At 38.1% G+C, this 15399-nt stretch overlaps 1 protein-coding gene across 3 annotated transcripts in view; it reads left to right on the forward strand.

Annotated features, from left to right (window-relative positions):
- LOC126266812 (diphthine methyl ester synthase) overlaps nt 1-15399 on the forward strand; it is a 70017-nt gene that overhangs the window by 25526 nt on the left and 29092 nt on the right. For all 3 annotated transcript variants that reach the window (XM_049971367.1, XM_049971366.1, XM_049971365.1), the window contains exon 3: nt 8744-8864. In XM_049971367.1, coding sequence (XP_049827324.1) covers nt 8744-8864 — 121 coding nt within the window. The remainder of the gene's footprint in view (nt 1-8743; nt 8865-15399) is intronic.

Here is a 15399-nt window from a genome sequence, read left to right on the forward strand (position 1 = left end):
GTTCATAAGATTGTCAGCCATTTTTATTTCTATCGATTCTCTTATAACACTGTCCCAAAATCTTGGTGTTTGTGCTAGAATCTTGGTATCCTCATACTTCATGGCATGATCTAGTTCTAGACAGTGTTCAGCAATGGCTGACTTAATCTAGTGTGCCTCTGATGTTCTTTGCACCTGATCTCCACAGTTCTTGTCGTCTGGCCAATGTAGGACATGCAACATTGACAAGGTATATTGTAAATCCCTGGTTTTCGTAACCCCAGGTCGTCTTTGACACTCCCCAGCAGTCCCCCAATCTTGTTGGATGGACAGAAGACACACTTGATATTGTGTTTACAGAGGACCCTACTGATTTTGGCAGAAATAGAGCCAGCATAGGGCAGATAGGCCACCTTCTTTGCTCCATCTTGGTCTTCTTCAGGAACCTGTGGTTGGAGTGCCCTCTCAATTTGTCTGTCTGTGTATCCATTCTTGGAGAAAACTTTTTGAGACATTCTGTCTCTATAGGTAGATTCTCTTGGTCTGACAGGGCACGTGCTCTGTGGACCAAAGTCTTCAGAACCCCATTCTTCTGTGCAGGGTGGTGATAGCTGCTGGCCTGCAGATATAAATCAGTGTGTGTTGGTTTTCGGTACACACTGTGGCCAATTGATCCATCTGCTTTCCTCTGGACTAGTACATCCAGAAATGGCAGCTGGCCATTCTTCTCCAGTTCCATGGTGAACTTGATATTAGGGTGGCATGAGTTAAGATGTTCAAGAAACTCATTGAGCTTGTCCATCCCGTGTGGCCAGATCACGAAGGTGTCATCCACATACCTAAAGAAGCATGTGGGTCTAAATGTGGCTGTCTCCAATGCCCTCTCCTCAAAACTCTCCATAAACATGTTGGCAACCACAGGGGACAGTGGGCTGCCCATAGCTACACCTTCAGTTTGCTCGTAATATTGGTTTCTGTACAGGAAATACATGGATGTCAGTGTATGACTGAACAGGTCCAAAAGAGCACCGTCAAATTTCTCTGCAATCAGTTCTAGTGAGTCCTTCAGTGGGACCCTGGTGAACAGCGATACCACATCAAAACTAACCATGATGTCTGAATCTGTGATGTGCAGTTGCTTGAGGCGTTGCAGGAAATCTTCCGAGTTGCGGATGTGGTGAATACATTTCCCCACATACGGAGACAGGAGACCTTTCAAGTACTTGGCTGTTGTGTACGTAGGTGCCCCAATATTACTGGCCACTGATGAAACCCCCAGGAGCGGGTTTGGTGGGCGCGGACCGTAGAGGGAACACCTAGAACCGCAGCGGATGGAAAACGGAGCAGCAACGCTCCAGCAGGTTGCAAGGAATGGCCGCGGACCACAGAGGAAGTGCCTGCAGCCATTGGTGGAGGGGGAAGGCCATAGGCATAAATACTGGACCAGGTCCACTCGAGGAGCAGTCTCAGGTTGCACCTGATGAAGGTTACGAGATATGTGACCGAAATATCATGCAAGTACGACGCTGATATCTGGCAAAACACCCGACAACCGAAGATGTCATTAGATCGATGGGAAAGCCTGAAGAGTTACATCAAAGTTAGTTCTCTTTGCTAATGATACAAGTATAGTAATCACACCTGACAAACAAGAATTAACAGATGAAATTGTCAATAATGTCTATCAGAAAATTACTAAGTGGTTTGTTGTAAACGGACTCTCACTGAATTTTGATAAGACACAGTACATACAGTTCCGTACAGTAAATGTTATGATGCCATTAATAAATATAAACCTTAATCAGAAGCATATAGCTAAGGTAGAATATTCAAAATATTTAGGTGTGTCCATTGATGAGAGATTAAATTGGAAGAAACACATTGATGATCTGCTGAAACGTTTGAGTTCAGCTACTTATGCAATCTACATCCATACTCCGCAAGCCACCTGACGGTGTGTGGCAGAGGGTACCCTGAATACCTCTATCGGTTCTCCCTTCTATTCCAGTCTCGTATTGTTGATGGAAAGAAGGATGGTCGGTATGCTTCTGTGTGGGCTCTAATCTCTCTCATTTTATCCTCATGGTCTCTTCATGAGATATACGTAGGAGGGAGCAATATACTGCTTGACTCTTCGGTGAAGTTATGTTCTCAAAACTTTAACAAAAGCCTGTACCGAGCTACTGAGCGTCTCTCCTGCAGAATCTTCCACTGGAGTTTATCTATCATCTTCGTAACACTTTCGCGATTACTAAATGATCCTGTAACGAAGTGCGCTGTTCTCCATTGATCTTCTCTATCTCTTCTATCAACCCTATCTGGTACGGGGTCATTGCAAATTTTGGTGATAAACATCTTAGTAAATTAGCTTACTACACCTATTTTCACTCATTGCTTGCATATGGCATCATATTTTGGGGTAATTCATCACTGAGGAATAAAGTATTTATTGCAAAAAAGCATGTAATCAGAATAATAGCTGGAGTCCACCCAAGATCACCCTGCAGGCATTTATTTAAGGATCTAGGGATATTCACAGTAGCTTCTCAGTATATGTACTCTCTTATGAAATTTGTTATTAACGACCAAACCCAATTCAAAAGTAATAGCAGTGTGCATAACTACAATACTAGGAGAAAGGATGATCTTCACTATTCAAGATTAAATCTAACTTTGGCACAGAAAGGGGTGAATTATACTGCCACTGAAGTCTTTGGTCACTTCCCAAATAGTATCAATAGTCTGACAGATAACCAACAAGTATTTAAGAAGAAATTAAAAGAATTTCTGAATGACAATTCCTTCTACTCCATAGAGGAATTTTTAGATGTAAATTAAGAAAAAAAAATTAAAAAATAAAATAAAATAAAAAAGTTGTTATATTAAATTAATTATGTTGTTAAATTAACTTAATTATGTCATTTACTGGAAAATTTGACTCATTCCACATCATTACGAAATATCATATTCATGATCCATGGAACTAGTATTAATCTAATCTATCCAAAATTTTTGGGACTGGTGCTGCCATCTGTTGAAAACCTTACCTTTGGATTAATGGTAACCATCACCCTTGAAGTAGTTCCCATCTGCACGTACACCCTGGTCCCAGCGCTTCTGCCACTGGTCAAATGTTTTCTGAAAGTCCTGTTCTTTGAGGGTGTTTATCACCGCCAGTGATGCTTCTTGAATCCTCTCTAGAGTGTTGAGCTGATGGTCTTTCAAGTTGAGTTTCGGTTTTGGTGGTGGTGGTTAATGGGATGTTTAAGGGGGACTAAACAGCTAAGGTCATCAGTCCCCTTCGGTTTTGGGAATAGCGCTAAGTCGCAAGGTGCCAAATCTGGCGAGTATGGTGGGTGGGGTACAATTACCATGTTGTGTTTTGCCGAAAAGGTCCTCGTGAACAAGGACGTGTGACGGCACATTGTCATGATGCAGCAGCCAGTTCCTTTGATGCCAAAGTTCGGGCCATCGTCACCACATGTTTTCACAGAGCCGTCACAGTAGTACACAGGGTTCACTGTTTGGTTGGGTGGGACGAATTCTTTGTGTACAATTCCCTTGGTATCAAAGAGAATGATGATCATGCTCGTCACTTTGCTCTTTACCTGTCTCACTATTTTTGGTCTTGAGAAGAGTCCGGGCTCTTCCATTGCGACGATTCTTGCTTTGTCTCTGGGTCATAACTGTAAATCCAGCTCTCATCGCTAGTGATAACGGTGGCAAGGTTGGTTCATCAGATGTGGTGCGACAGAGGTCCGTGCGCACTTCAACACACTGTGTTTTTTGATCGGCAGTCAAGATCCTTGGCATAAATTTTGCGGCGACACAATGCATGCCCAATTCATCAATTAACATTTGTTGACATGTCCCATAACCAATACCCATTTCATCCGCAAGGTCTCGAATGGTTTGATGTAATTCGCACGAACCAGTTGTTGAAGTTTGGCAACAATGTCTGGCGTTGTGTGGCTAACGGGCCTTCCAATGTGAACATCATCCTCGACGTGTGTACGGCCGGCCCTGAACAGAATATGCCTCTCAAACACATGCGCACGGCTCATGCTCTGTCCCCCCAAACACTTGCTGAATCATTGCAAGGGTCTCCTTAGCACTTTTCTCGAGATTCACACAGAATTGGGTACACATGCACTGTTCTGTTCAGATCCATTGTAAAATCACCACACACCAAACACAGAGTATTATGGAAATCACTATGGACACGCAACACGATGTCCCATTTGAATGCCATTCCGCATACTTACTCATCAGATATGCAGCTCTCGCCACCTAGCGGTGCAAAGATCTACTACTCCTACTTTCCAAATGGCAGCACCAGTGCTGAAAATTTTGGATTCCACCTTGTATAACATTTTCCGGTACACCAAGATTACATATCAAATTTGATTTTCATCCTCCATTTTTGTCTATCTGTCCACAAGTCTCTTCAATATTTCTCCTTCCGATAGAGGTCTGAATTCCTTGAATCCATATGGTTGGTGGTCTCCCTTCTTTAATGTTTTCAAGCCATTGCTTGTGACTTAAGTAATAACTTGCCACTGTATCTTGTATAACACCACTTGCTCTTCGAAAGCATTGTTTTTCTCATTTATGTCTTGTAATACTTTCCTTTGTTTTCATGAGACAGCATTATTTAATCAATAAGCTAGTTTACGACTAGAGGGCACTCTTAATTACTTCCAGTAACATCATTTTCAAGACTTTCCTTTAAAAAATAGTTTTCAACATTTTCACTAGAGAAATAGGCTACCGCTTTCATCTTAATATGTTTTTCTCCTCATTATCTAATACTGTGAAAAAATGTGAGAGATTGTCCAATTTAAGAATAGTAGTACTTTTTACTCCTTTTATCTGACTTTACTCCATTGCTGTTGAATGTTTTCGTATTGGTAGCAACATAGATTTCTATTTAGCATGTTATAATGGTATGTCACTGCAGGAAAAGTTAAATAATATGTAACTAACAATATTAGAAAAAGGATAGATTGCTACTCTTTATGTAGCGGAATGTTGAGTCCTGGACAGGCACTACAAAAAGACTAATAAACATGTAAGCTTTCAGCCAGAAGGCCTTCTTCTGAACTAGACAACTTACGCATGTGTATCCTTTTCATAATACTGTCATTATTCCAGCCTCGATTTTCCATAATATATAATGGGACATATATTATGGCATCAGCCCACAATATGTGGTGTGCTCTGTGCTAGTCTATGTAAGTGTTACAGCTAGTTGCTATGTGTTTAGTTTGATGTTTGTCTGTTTAATAGCCATATATCTGTTTTCAGTCTCAATGTTTTAATGGATTTTAATCACATTGTCTGTATATGACTTCAGTGCCTTAGCTCATGATGGAGTTTTAAATAATGTAGTCGAAGTAAGTAATAGTTTTTATTTTCCATTTAGGAATTGTAATCACTTTGTATTCACATCTGGGAGCAATATATCATTTCTTCTTCTTGTTGTTAAAAAAATTTAGGTAACTCCTGGTTCTTCTGAAGAAGATACCTTAGTGGTATTGAAACCAGGATCAAGTCTAATAATAAATGAAAATCAGCAACTTATTGGCTATGTACTTTATTAATAGGACGCTTTGAGATATAGTCTGTGACCAGTCACAGTTTGTACTCACATGGTACTTTTTGTAGGTAATGTCTGTTCCACAGAGCCGCATGTGGGCACAGGATCCTTGGGCTGCTAATCTGAGTCTACGCAAGAGCTTGGCATAAATGAAATAATTAAATTAATTGAAGGCCAGTAACTTTCATTTGAATAAGAAATTACAAGAACTATAATGCAAACACGATGGTTTTGCTGTAAAATTCACAATTACACTTGAAAATTGACACTGTGAACAGTTTTTATGAATTGGAAGCTTCATGAACAAGTCACAGACTAAGTGGCAACTACAATTCTTGAAGTGCAGTTGATCATAGGATTCAGCTGTCACTATAATCAATTGAAAGCTTTCAGAGGTTTACATTTTTTATTTGTTCTTTTCCATCTGATTAATTTATACACAGAAATAAACAATTATTCATATATGGGCTTTCCTATGTGACCTTCCTGATAGCAATTGCTTTTATTAAGAAGTTATTAAAGTTATACAGATGGTTTCTTCTCAAGCAAGTAAACAATGTGACCTCATCCTATGCATGCAGTATAGTTCGTTAACGAGCTGTGCCATATGGTGCACTTCCTAATGCTTGCTTCATGAAAAGCTACCATTAGCATTATACCTCAAAGGCATCTAACGGTAGCTTTGATCAAAGGGGTCAAATGCTAACTCATAAGAGTGTCATTTTGAGTTATTGCACATTATATGTTGTTTAAATTCAAAAGTAAGAATATTATTGCAATTAAACACATCAATTTAGACATTAGACTGAGCAACAACTCATACTGGACAAGGATTGCGAAGGAAATTGCCTTTATTTTCCTTTAAGGAACTGTACCATTATATGAGAAAAGAATTTTACTCGTTTTTAAATAATAATGACTCTTAAATATATAACAACTTTCTTTGAGAGTATAAAACATTCATGTTTAGAGTGAACTATACTCACTGCTGCAAATTTGTTACATGCTCTCTATAGCATGTGTGGTGGTCAGTGGCATCCTGAAGAGCATTGTGTTGCAACATCGGTTAAGACAACTGCTACTGTTTGCTGTCCATCTACTGGGAAAATAGTTATAATATGCCATGAAAAAATGTTTGGTACCCTGTAGGAACTTGCAACTCTTTCTGGCCGAAGTAAATCTATGTAATTGGATAGGGCTTTGTAAGCTGCAATTATCAATAGCAATTCAACTTCCTCTTAAGTTGCAATATTGAAATGTGATACCTCTGAGTTTTATGTTTGTAAGCTTACCTTATGAAATTCTTTGGAAAGCGGATCTTTACTGGATATTGTAGTCTTCTTAAATTCGTGTTTCTCAAGCTGAGTCTGCTTAAGTTTTGTAGTAGTCTGTATTCAGTATGAGTCAGATGGTAAGTGCCTAAGGCCAAGTATGAAAACACTGTGCATTGAGAAATAGAAAGAATTTCAAGTGAAATAAGTTATAATGAATATTGTGATTATTCAAGTGATATAAATATTGACAGACTGTAAGAAATGGAAATGTGATAAAAGGTTGCATATTTATTAAAGAATTAAATGGAAAGTAATGTGCTGAGAAGTTTTGAACCAAACATGTCAGAAGATTGGTGACTCAGATGTGCAAGATTAACAATTGTTTAAAGGACATTGTGCCACCAAGCTGTATTTTAAATTATTTTATTTGTCCTATTTGTTTTGGACACTGCCCATTGTCAAGTGGATCCATAGTAACAGATGTTGAATGGACAGTGCCTGGAACTAGAGATGAAAATAAAGTACTCTAAAACACAGCCCAGTGTAATAAAGTCCTCCTTCAAATTTACTGAGGCCATAGGACCAATCCAGAAGAAACTGATTAACAACGGCGCATGCTACATGAAGAATGATACTTGCCCAAAATATTATTTAGTTTAATATTTAGATAATGCCATAGGAAATGATTTAGAGTGCCGATAACCCCAGTGAAACTAGTTTGTAAGATGATCAAGGGTGTGAGTAAAACCACTATTAATTAAATTTGCTGTCTAATAAGCAATGACGTTAATTGCAAATACTTCTATTTAATAATTAACTGTAACCAAAGACATTATATTACTATTAAATTTCTATACAGATTGAAACAGCGATGGGAGATTTCTAATAGACACACAGTCACAACTGTAAAGCTTCCCTTGTTCATCTGTAGGCCTATGTAACAGCTTCGTTTCCAACCAAATAAATTCTGATAGCCTTCATTAAATTTGTAACTAGAAAATGAAAGTGGAGCAGTGTGATATGGTGAAGAACAGTTTCAGCAGTTAGGCATTTTTATGATGACTTTGCAATAAATTTACTGCCTTGCGAGTTTTATTGACAACTGTACATGATTTGTAAAGAACGGTAGCATTCCTAAATATATCACTGGGAACAATACCACCTCCACTATTCGTTACTTAATGTGATGTAGCACAGGAATTATGCAGCAGTTTTCTCACTTCTCAGTGAATTAAAACTGTTCAAATGTAACAAGATGATGATCAGGTAAGAGTGAAGCTGAGCAGGCAGTGTACATCTGGGACAATTGTGTTTACAAGTGAGACTATAAAATCTGGTAAAACCCCGTAGGGTATTTTTCCACTGTAAAGGGATACTGGTGGAGCACCTGGGGAAGTTTTCATCCATTTGGAGGTGGTTGTTAAGGTCAAAGTCCTGAGTGGAACATAGGAGAACAGGAGAAGAGCGTGTTGGTCGATCATAAACTTGAAGCTGAGAGGGCGAGGTGTGTCTGCCATGGCCCTCAGCGACCCACATCCAAGACCCCATGCAATTCCTCCTGACGCTCTTATTGGTTGAAAATTACAACCCTAACTCTACCATAGTGCCCAACTGGTCAGCAGTCCACACCATGAGAACCATGCAAAGGCGAGCAGTGCATGCTGAAACTGTGGTCAGGCGGTGAATGGTCTCCACAGCAACAAAGTCAAAGCATGGAAGTTGAAACTGAAAAATAAAATTTTAAAACACACACACACACACACACACACACACACACACACACACACACACACACGAGAGAGAGAGAGAGAGAGAGAGAGAGAGAGCGCTATATTTTTACTAGTGCTAGTGTGGCTGAATTTGGCTTTACACATTTGTTTACTTTTTACAGCTGTATAGTTTTGGAGAGACAGTATCAATACCATTCTGGACGGATTCTTGGAAACCTGATAGCTTCTATAATAAAATAGTGGAAAATAAATGTCGTGGGCTTCATACTCTTTGTCTCCTTGGTAAGTGATGAATGTCTTTTATCTTTAAATAAATGTAAAGAAGTAATTGATTTTTCTGTACCCTGAATGTAAATAAGACTCCCACACCATTTTATCATTTAATACACAAACGTAGCTTTGCTCCCAGGAATCATTTTGACCCCCATGAGACACAGTTCTCAACAATTTACCTAAACATCATCTCCTGTTTACCTGTTAAATTCATGATGCAACATTTTGGAGAGATACGCTTTGAATTATAATTAAATTATCAGAGTGTTTAGAAGGAATATAAGAACAACACAGCAGGAAGAGATTTACAAAGCAAACACAGGAGGAGGAGGAGGAGGAGGAGGAGGAGGAGGAGAAGAAGAAGAAGAAGAAGAAGTCGCTGCTCCTCAAACATAGCCTTAAATCACTACTACTCCTTTTTTCTCCAGAGCGAACCAAGAGTAAAATTCGACAAAAGCAAAAACAAGAAATACACTACCTGCAGATAAGTACCAAAAAGAAGAGTGATTTAAGAGGAGTGATACTACTTTACCATCAATAATTTAAAAACTTCCACTCTGTCACAAAAAATGTGTAAAGTGTGCACTACACACCCAGAATGAGAATTGTAAAAGTAAATTGTTTTTCAGGAGTATTGTAAAACAGTAAACAGATAAAATTTTTGATACAAATGAGTCATTTCCCAATCAGTATATTTGACCGAAGTCATTGGTTATGATTTTTTGTAAATAATTCATAGGGGCAGTAAGTGTATGGGGCCTAACAATGAATAGTCAAATGAAGAAAAATTTAGTTAACTTATGCAGACACTGTATACCTCACTGTAAGGTAGCAGTTTCAGAGATGGGTTCTATTCAGGTAAATTGCTATTTAGATAATTATTTAGATCAATAGGTAATTCAAGAACCCTTTATTCATGGATAAAATGATTTTTCCTCCCAGTGAATACAAATAATTATTTGTTATTTATTTTTCTAACTTTAACTAATGAATAACATAGACTACCACCACATTATCGTCTACTTCTTAGCACTTTCTCATTTATAACTTGTGTCTGTTCCTGTGCTAATTGTGGTTTCTTTTGGTGAATTATTTATTAGTTCTTAGTACACAGTGGGAAAGTGCCAGGTCATAAATCAAATGGCATGGGATTCAACCCTCAGCTAGCCCTATGACCTTTTCTTGTACTTCTCAATCCTTTCACCTGTGTCAGTGATTTGTTAATGGGAAAAATGTCAAGTTGCAATGTGGTTCAGATTCCTTGTTAAATCTGTTGTGACCCTATAACTGGCTGGATAAACCAATTCAAAGGTTGGAAGAAGGCCAAGGACATAATATCCTTAGTAGGACTGTGCACAGGAAAGCAGTGTTGTGTTCAAACCAATGTACGATTTGAGTCCAGCTTTATTTATTTTACAACATAACAATTGTAACATAAAAATGCTTTGTAGGCAAATGCGTATGTCAGTTACATTTCTCAGACAGCCCATGCAATTGACTCTGCACTCAACAGTACTTTTGTTCATTTGTTCCATCCTTCCCCTGCCAACATGTGGAAGCTCTGCTGATATAACTAGGAAAAGGCATAAAAGGAGCCAACAAAGACTAATTTGCAATATCTACAAACGGAATATCTGTCGTAGTTACTTGTTCGAGTTGCACATCTAAGATTGTTCGAATTAAGTCCTGATCCACCTTCAAATTTTCTGAGTCACTTAAAATGAAAAAACAGGGAAAAAATTATGGAAGAATATTGTGCGTATATCTCTTGTTGTGAATAAACTAGGGCAACTCATGTTTACAGAAGAGAATGATGAAAGGCTAGAAATTATTTCGCAAGTTTAAGTCTTCTGTGATCCTATTGTTTGTTGAAATGCTGAACAATTAAAACATTTCTAATTATAGGATAAATATAACTAGTTGGCGGATATATTCTAGAAAAATAAATGAGAAACAAGTGTTAGAAATAAATTTATTTATTAATGCATAAAGTAGAACAAGTGTGCATATGCTCGCGCGTGCAAACCCCCCCCCCCCCCCCCCCCTCCTAAAAAAATCACACACACACACACACACACACACACACACACACACACACACACACACACACACACACACACACACAGAGAGAGAGAGAGAGAGAGAGAGAGAGAGAGAGAGAGAGAGAGAGTTGTGAACACATGGTCAACCCACAGTAGGAGTTTTTTTTCTTAAGTTTCCCCTCATTGGAGTGGTGGTAACCTTGAAAAAGTAACCAAAGCATTAGCATAGCTAAAATTTTCTGGTGCTCTTACATTTGATAGTGTGGCCACAGTGCTAGATGGAATTCACTTTTAAACCCGAAAACAGTTATTGCAATAGTAACTGAGAAATGAAAGCAGATTCATGAAAGCCTCTAAAAATTGTTTATCAGTAGGTCATTGGAATCAGAGGAAAGTAAGAAATGATAGATGAAGATGATGCTGAAAACTGTGGCAAAAATGATGATCTAGAATGTCAAATGATTTTCCGTTTAGTGGCAACACTGATAACAAGGGATACAGTAGCTGGTTACCATCACATTTTTGACGCACTGTGCTTACAGCAAATTGTTATGCTACAGGGGTTGCTAGTTTTGTTGTTCAAACATTGATTTAAAGGGAGAATACATAATATTAGCCAAGGTGAATCACAAAACCATACTCAAATGTAATGCTACTTGACATCCCAAGTCATCTGAAATAATTGAAAATATTAAGAACAAATTCCAAGTTAGCCTGACATGAGTAATTTGTAGGATGCAGTGAAATTATTTGATCTGAGGTAAGTGTATGCGTTTCCATAGAGATTTAGGTCATGGAAAATTTAAAAGAGGCACTAATTTGAATACATTAGAATTCATAATATGTTATGCTCCCTTTTCTGATACTGTGGATATACTGCAAGTTGGAAAAAAGAAGTATTACAGACTTTTAGTGCTACATAAAATGTTGCAAAAACTGGAGAAAAGTTCCCTTGTACACTTCAACCCACTGACAACTTTCAAGAAAATGTCAGTTTGAAGAATTTTTTTGCTCCTCTGCACCAAAGGGATACCATTATATATTGCAGCACAGTAACTTGGTTTTACCATGATAGTCATAGGGAGCAGGAGTTTGTTCTTAAACTGATCAGTTTAAAGAAAGGATTGTGAGTTTTAAAATTCTGACGAAATCAGTTTTACTATTCCAGTTCTCAGCAGAAAAGTGTAGATGTTAAGCAATTCCTAGCTTCCAACTCTAACGATAACATTCTTAGCTCATGCACTATATGATCAGATCAATCAGAATTATTCCATTTCTTCAGGCAAGGCCAGCTCCACTGTATCTGGGTGCTATATGATCAGACCGAACTAAGATTTAAAAATGAGTGGGTCACCTGTACTGATGTCCATCATCAAGGGAAGGTTAAAACAAAATTCAGACATATAGTAGTCAAATAAATATGACGAGTTTGAAGATGAGTTAGTACAAAAGAAGAAAATAGTTTTTTTAGATTTCAGATCAGGTCTGGGAGGTAAAAGTATTTGCCAAGAATTAGAGGAGAACTGAAGTTTTCGTAACTTTTGTTGAAGAAATAATGATTTGAAAGTCTTAGATCATTATCCTGAAATAAAGGTGATCTTCAGAAGCAGCTATCTTTGATATCTGTAGAACATGTTTCTTCATACACCACAATGCCATAGGTTTTGATGAAATATTTGGAAGAAGGATTGTATAATAGTTTTATAAATGACCAAGGATTCTTTGATTTGAAAGTTGTTTTATTCATATACTCTTACATTCACAAATGGTGAATGACAGTGGTGTATACTGAAAATGTTGGTATGGCATGCAACAGAAACTTATTAGTTGTATGTATAAGTATATATGACACTGCTCATTAACTATGGTTTTATCTGCAGTGGAACTCTGCTCTGCGGTTCTTCTTGCAGAACTCCCTGGTAACATTGGTAAAAAATGATGTTCAAACTTTCATCTTCACCAACAGATCCTTTTCTGTGGACTTTAAGGAGGGTGCAGACAGACAGCTTTGTCCTTGCACATTCTTAATAAAAGAATTTATTTTTTTCAGTGAAGGAAACCATCATTCTGCTGATGACAATGTAGGCAGTACCATTAAAAGCAGTTTATAGAGTTCCATAAGTCCAGTGTGAAGCTCATTTTGATACAGCAAAATTTGTATTTCCTTCACATATTTGGCTTCAAGATGATGTGATGTAAACATAGCGGTCACTTCAGATTTTAACTAAAAATATCAAAACACTTCCTGTATATTGTTGTTAGTTTTTGAAATGGCTCCTCAGGAAACAGGCTACAAAGCTTGAGAACATCTTTGAGTCAAACATTTAAACAAAGTTTAAGCCAGGCACCAAGTCAAATCTGATGTTTAATTGCATGTTTACAGATGTTTCTATGTTGTTTTCTCTTCTTCTCTTCCTTGGAGTATCACATGTGACTTCAGCTTTGCACCATATTTTACTCAGAGCCATTTTGTCTCTTAGTGCACACTTTTCTTTGAGGTCTTCCAAATCTTTGCTGCAAAATATAATGTCTGCACAATGTTAAATGGAACATATGTCAATGAAAACATTTCTTAAGACAGAATTTACCTAGAAGTTAAACTGAAATCTCCTATCATCATGTGAGATAAACATCCTTTATTAATAGCAGTTGAGTTCCAATTTTGTGGATTTTCCAAAATGTACTCATACTAATCTTCAAGTCCTATGAATTGCCACAGTTTGTACCAAGCTACTTGAATAACTCCATCTTGTCAGTGAAAGTTTTGGAAATATCTTTTTTGCTATTGTATGTAATTATTTTGTTATTTTGGAGGAATGTACAAACAAATGTTACACAACCACTAAGATCATCAAAAAACTTTTACATGCACTCACACAAAATACTGCCTGTGATAAAACCAAATTCAATTTGTGGGTGTAACAGTGCATAAATATGGCATCTGGAATTACTTTCCTAACTTTTGAAACTACCTGGCATATTAAACTCGGAACCTTAGTCTTTCACCAGCAAGTGCTGTACCATCTAAGCTACCCAAACGTGACTCATGATCCATTCCCACAGCCTGAATTCTGGCAGTACCTTGTCTCCTACCTTCCAAACTTCACAGAAGCTCTTCTGTGAACCTAGCAGAACTAGCACTTCTGGAAGAAAAGATATTGCAGAGAAATGGCTTAGCCACAGCCTGGTGAATGTTTCCAGAATAAGATTTTCACTCTTCAGTGGAGTGTGCACAGATATGAAACTTCCTGGCACATTAAAACTGTGTGCCAAATCGAGACTCGAACTTGGGACCTCTGCAAAGGAGTGTGCACTGATATGAAATTTCCTGGTATATTAAAACTGTGTGCCAGACCGGGACTCGAACTTGAGACCTTTGCAAAGGTCTCGAGTTTGAGTCTTGGTCAGGCACACAGTGTTAATATGTCGGGAAGTTTCATATCAGCGCACACTCTGCTGCAGAATGAAAATCTCATTCTGGAAACACCCACCAGGCTGTGGCTAAGCTGTGTGTCCACAGTATCCTTTCTTCCAGGAGTGCTAGTTCTGCAATGTTTGCATAAGAGCTTCTGTGAAGTTTGGAAGGTAGAAGACAAAGTACTGCCAGAACTCAGGCTGTGGGGATGGATCATGAGTCATACTTGGGAAGCTCAGTTGGTAGAGCACTTGCCCGCGAAAGGCAAAGGTCCCGATTTTGAGTATTGGTCTGGCACACAGTTTTAATACACCAGGAAGTTTCGTATCAGCACGCACTCCACTGCAGAGTGAAAATCTCATTCTGGATATCTAACTCTTTATTTGCACACCATCTGAATGTCCCACCCTGGTGGCCATCACACCATATATTTTTGCATGCAAACTCTTTGAGATTGTCCGTTACAATCTTTGATGTGGCTTCTGCCAATCTTTCAGTGCTAATGTGAGTTTCAAGCTTTCTGACTTCGTATCTGTGTGAATGTGTAAGAGTGACTTTTCAGTTTATGACTTTTGTAATAGCGTAACTTTTCATAGAGTGTTTTTTACCTGACACTGTACATGATGTAACTTTCTGCTGACTAGTAGCTATAGCTAACCATTAATTGTACTGCTTATGTAGCTTCTGTGTTTAAAGAACCCATCTGCAGAGTTACAAACATTACTTGCAATATTTATAGCCACAATGCATCTGACCCTAAGACATGTTAATAACTCTATTGCTATATAAACTCGATATGTAATCTCAATAAGTAGGATTCCAGTGCAAAACAGTTACACAGCTACTGACCTAAATAACATCAGAAAGTATTTCATACCAGTCTCACTGAACGCAATATGAAAATACAATCACTATTCCAGAGGTACACAAAACAGTGCTTAATTCTGGTCCTAATAATCACTTTAGCTTATCTGTATGACAGTGGTTAGATGTGCATTGCTTTGTAATCACATTTCACATAAAATTAGGGAAATAAATCTTGCCATGTGCAGTGCGAGAGTGTTACACTCCAGCATAACTTGCAGTC

Source organism: Schistocerca gregaria, chromosome 4 (genome assembly GCF_023897955.1).
Source record: "Schistocerca gregaria isolate iqSchGreg1 chromosome 4, iqSchGreg1.2, whole genome shotgun sequence".
NCBI classification, from domain to species: domain Eukaryota; kingdom Metazoa; phylum Arthropoda; class Insecta; order Orthoptera; family Acrididae; genus Schistocerca; species Schistocerca gregaria.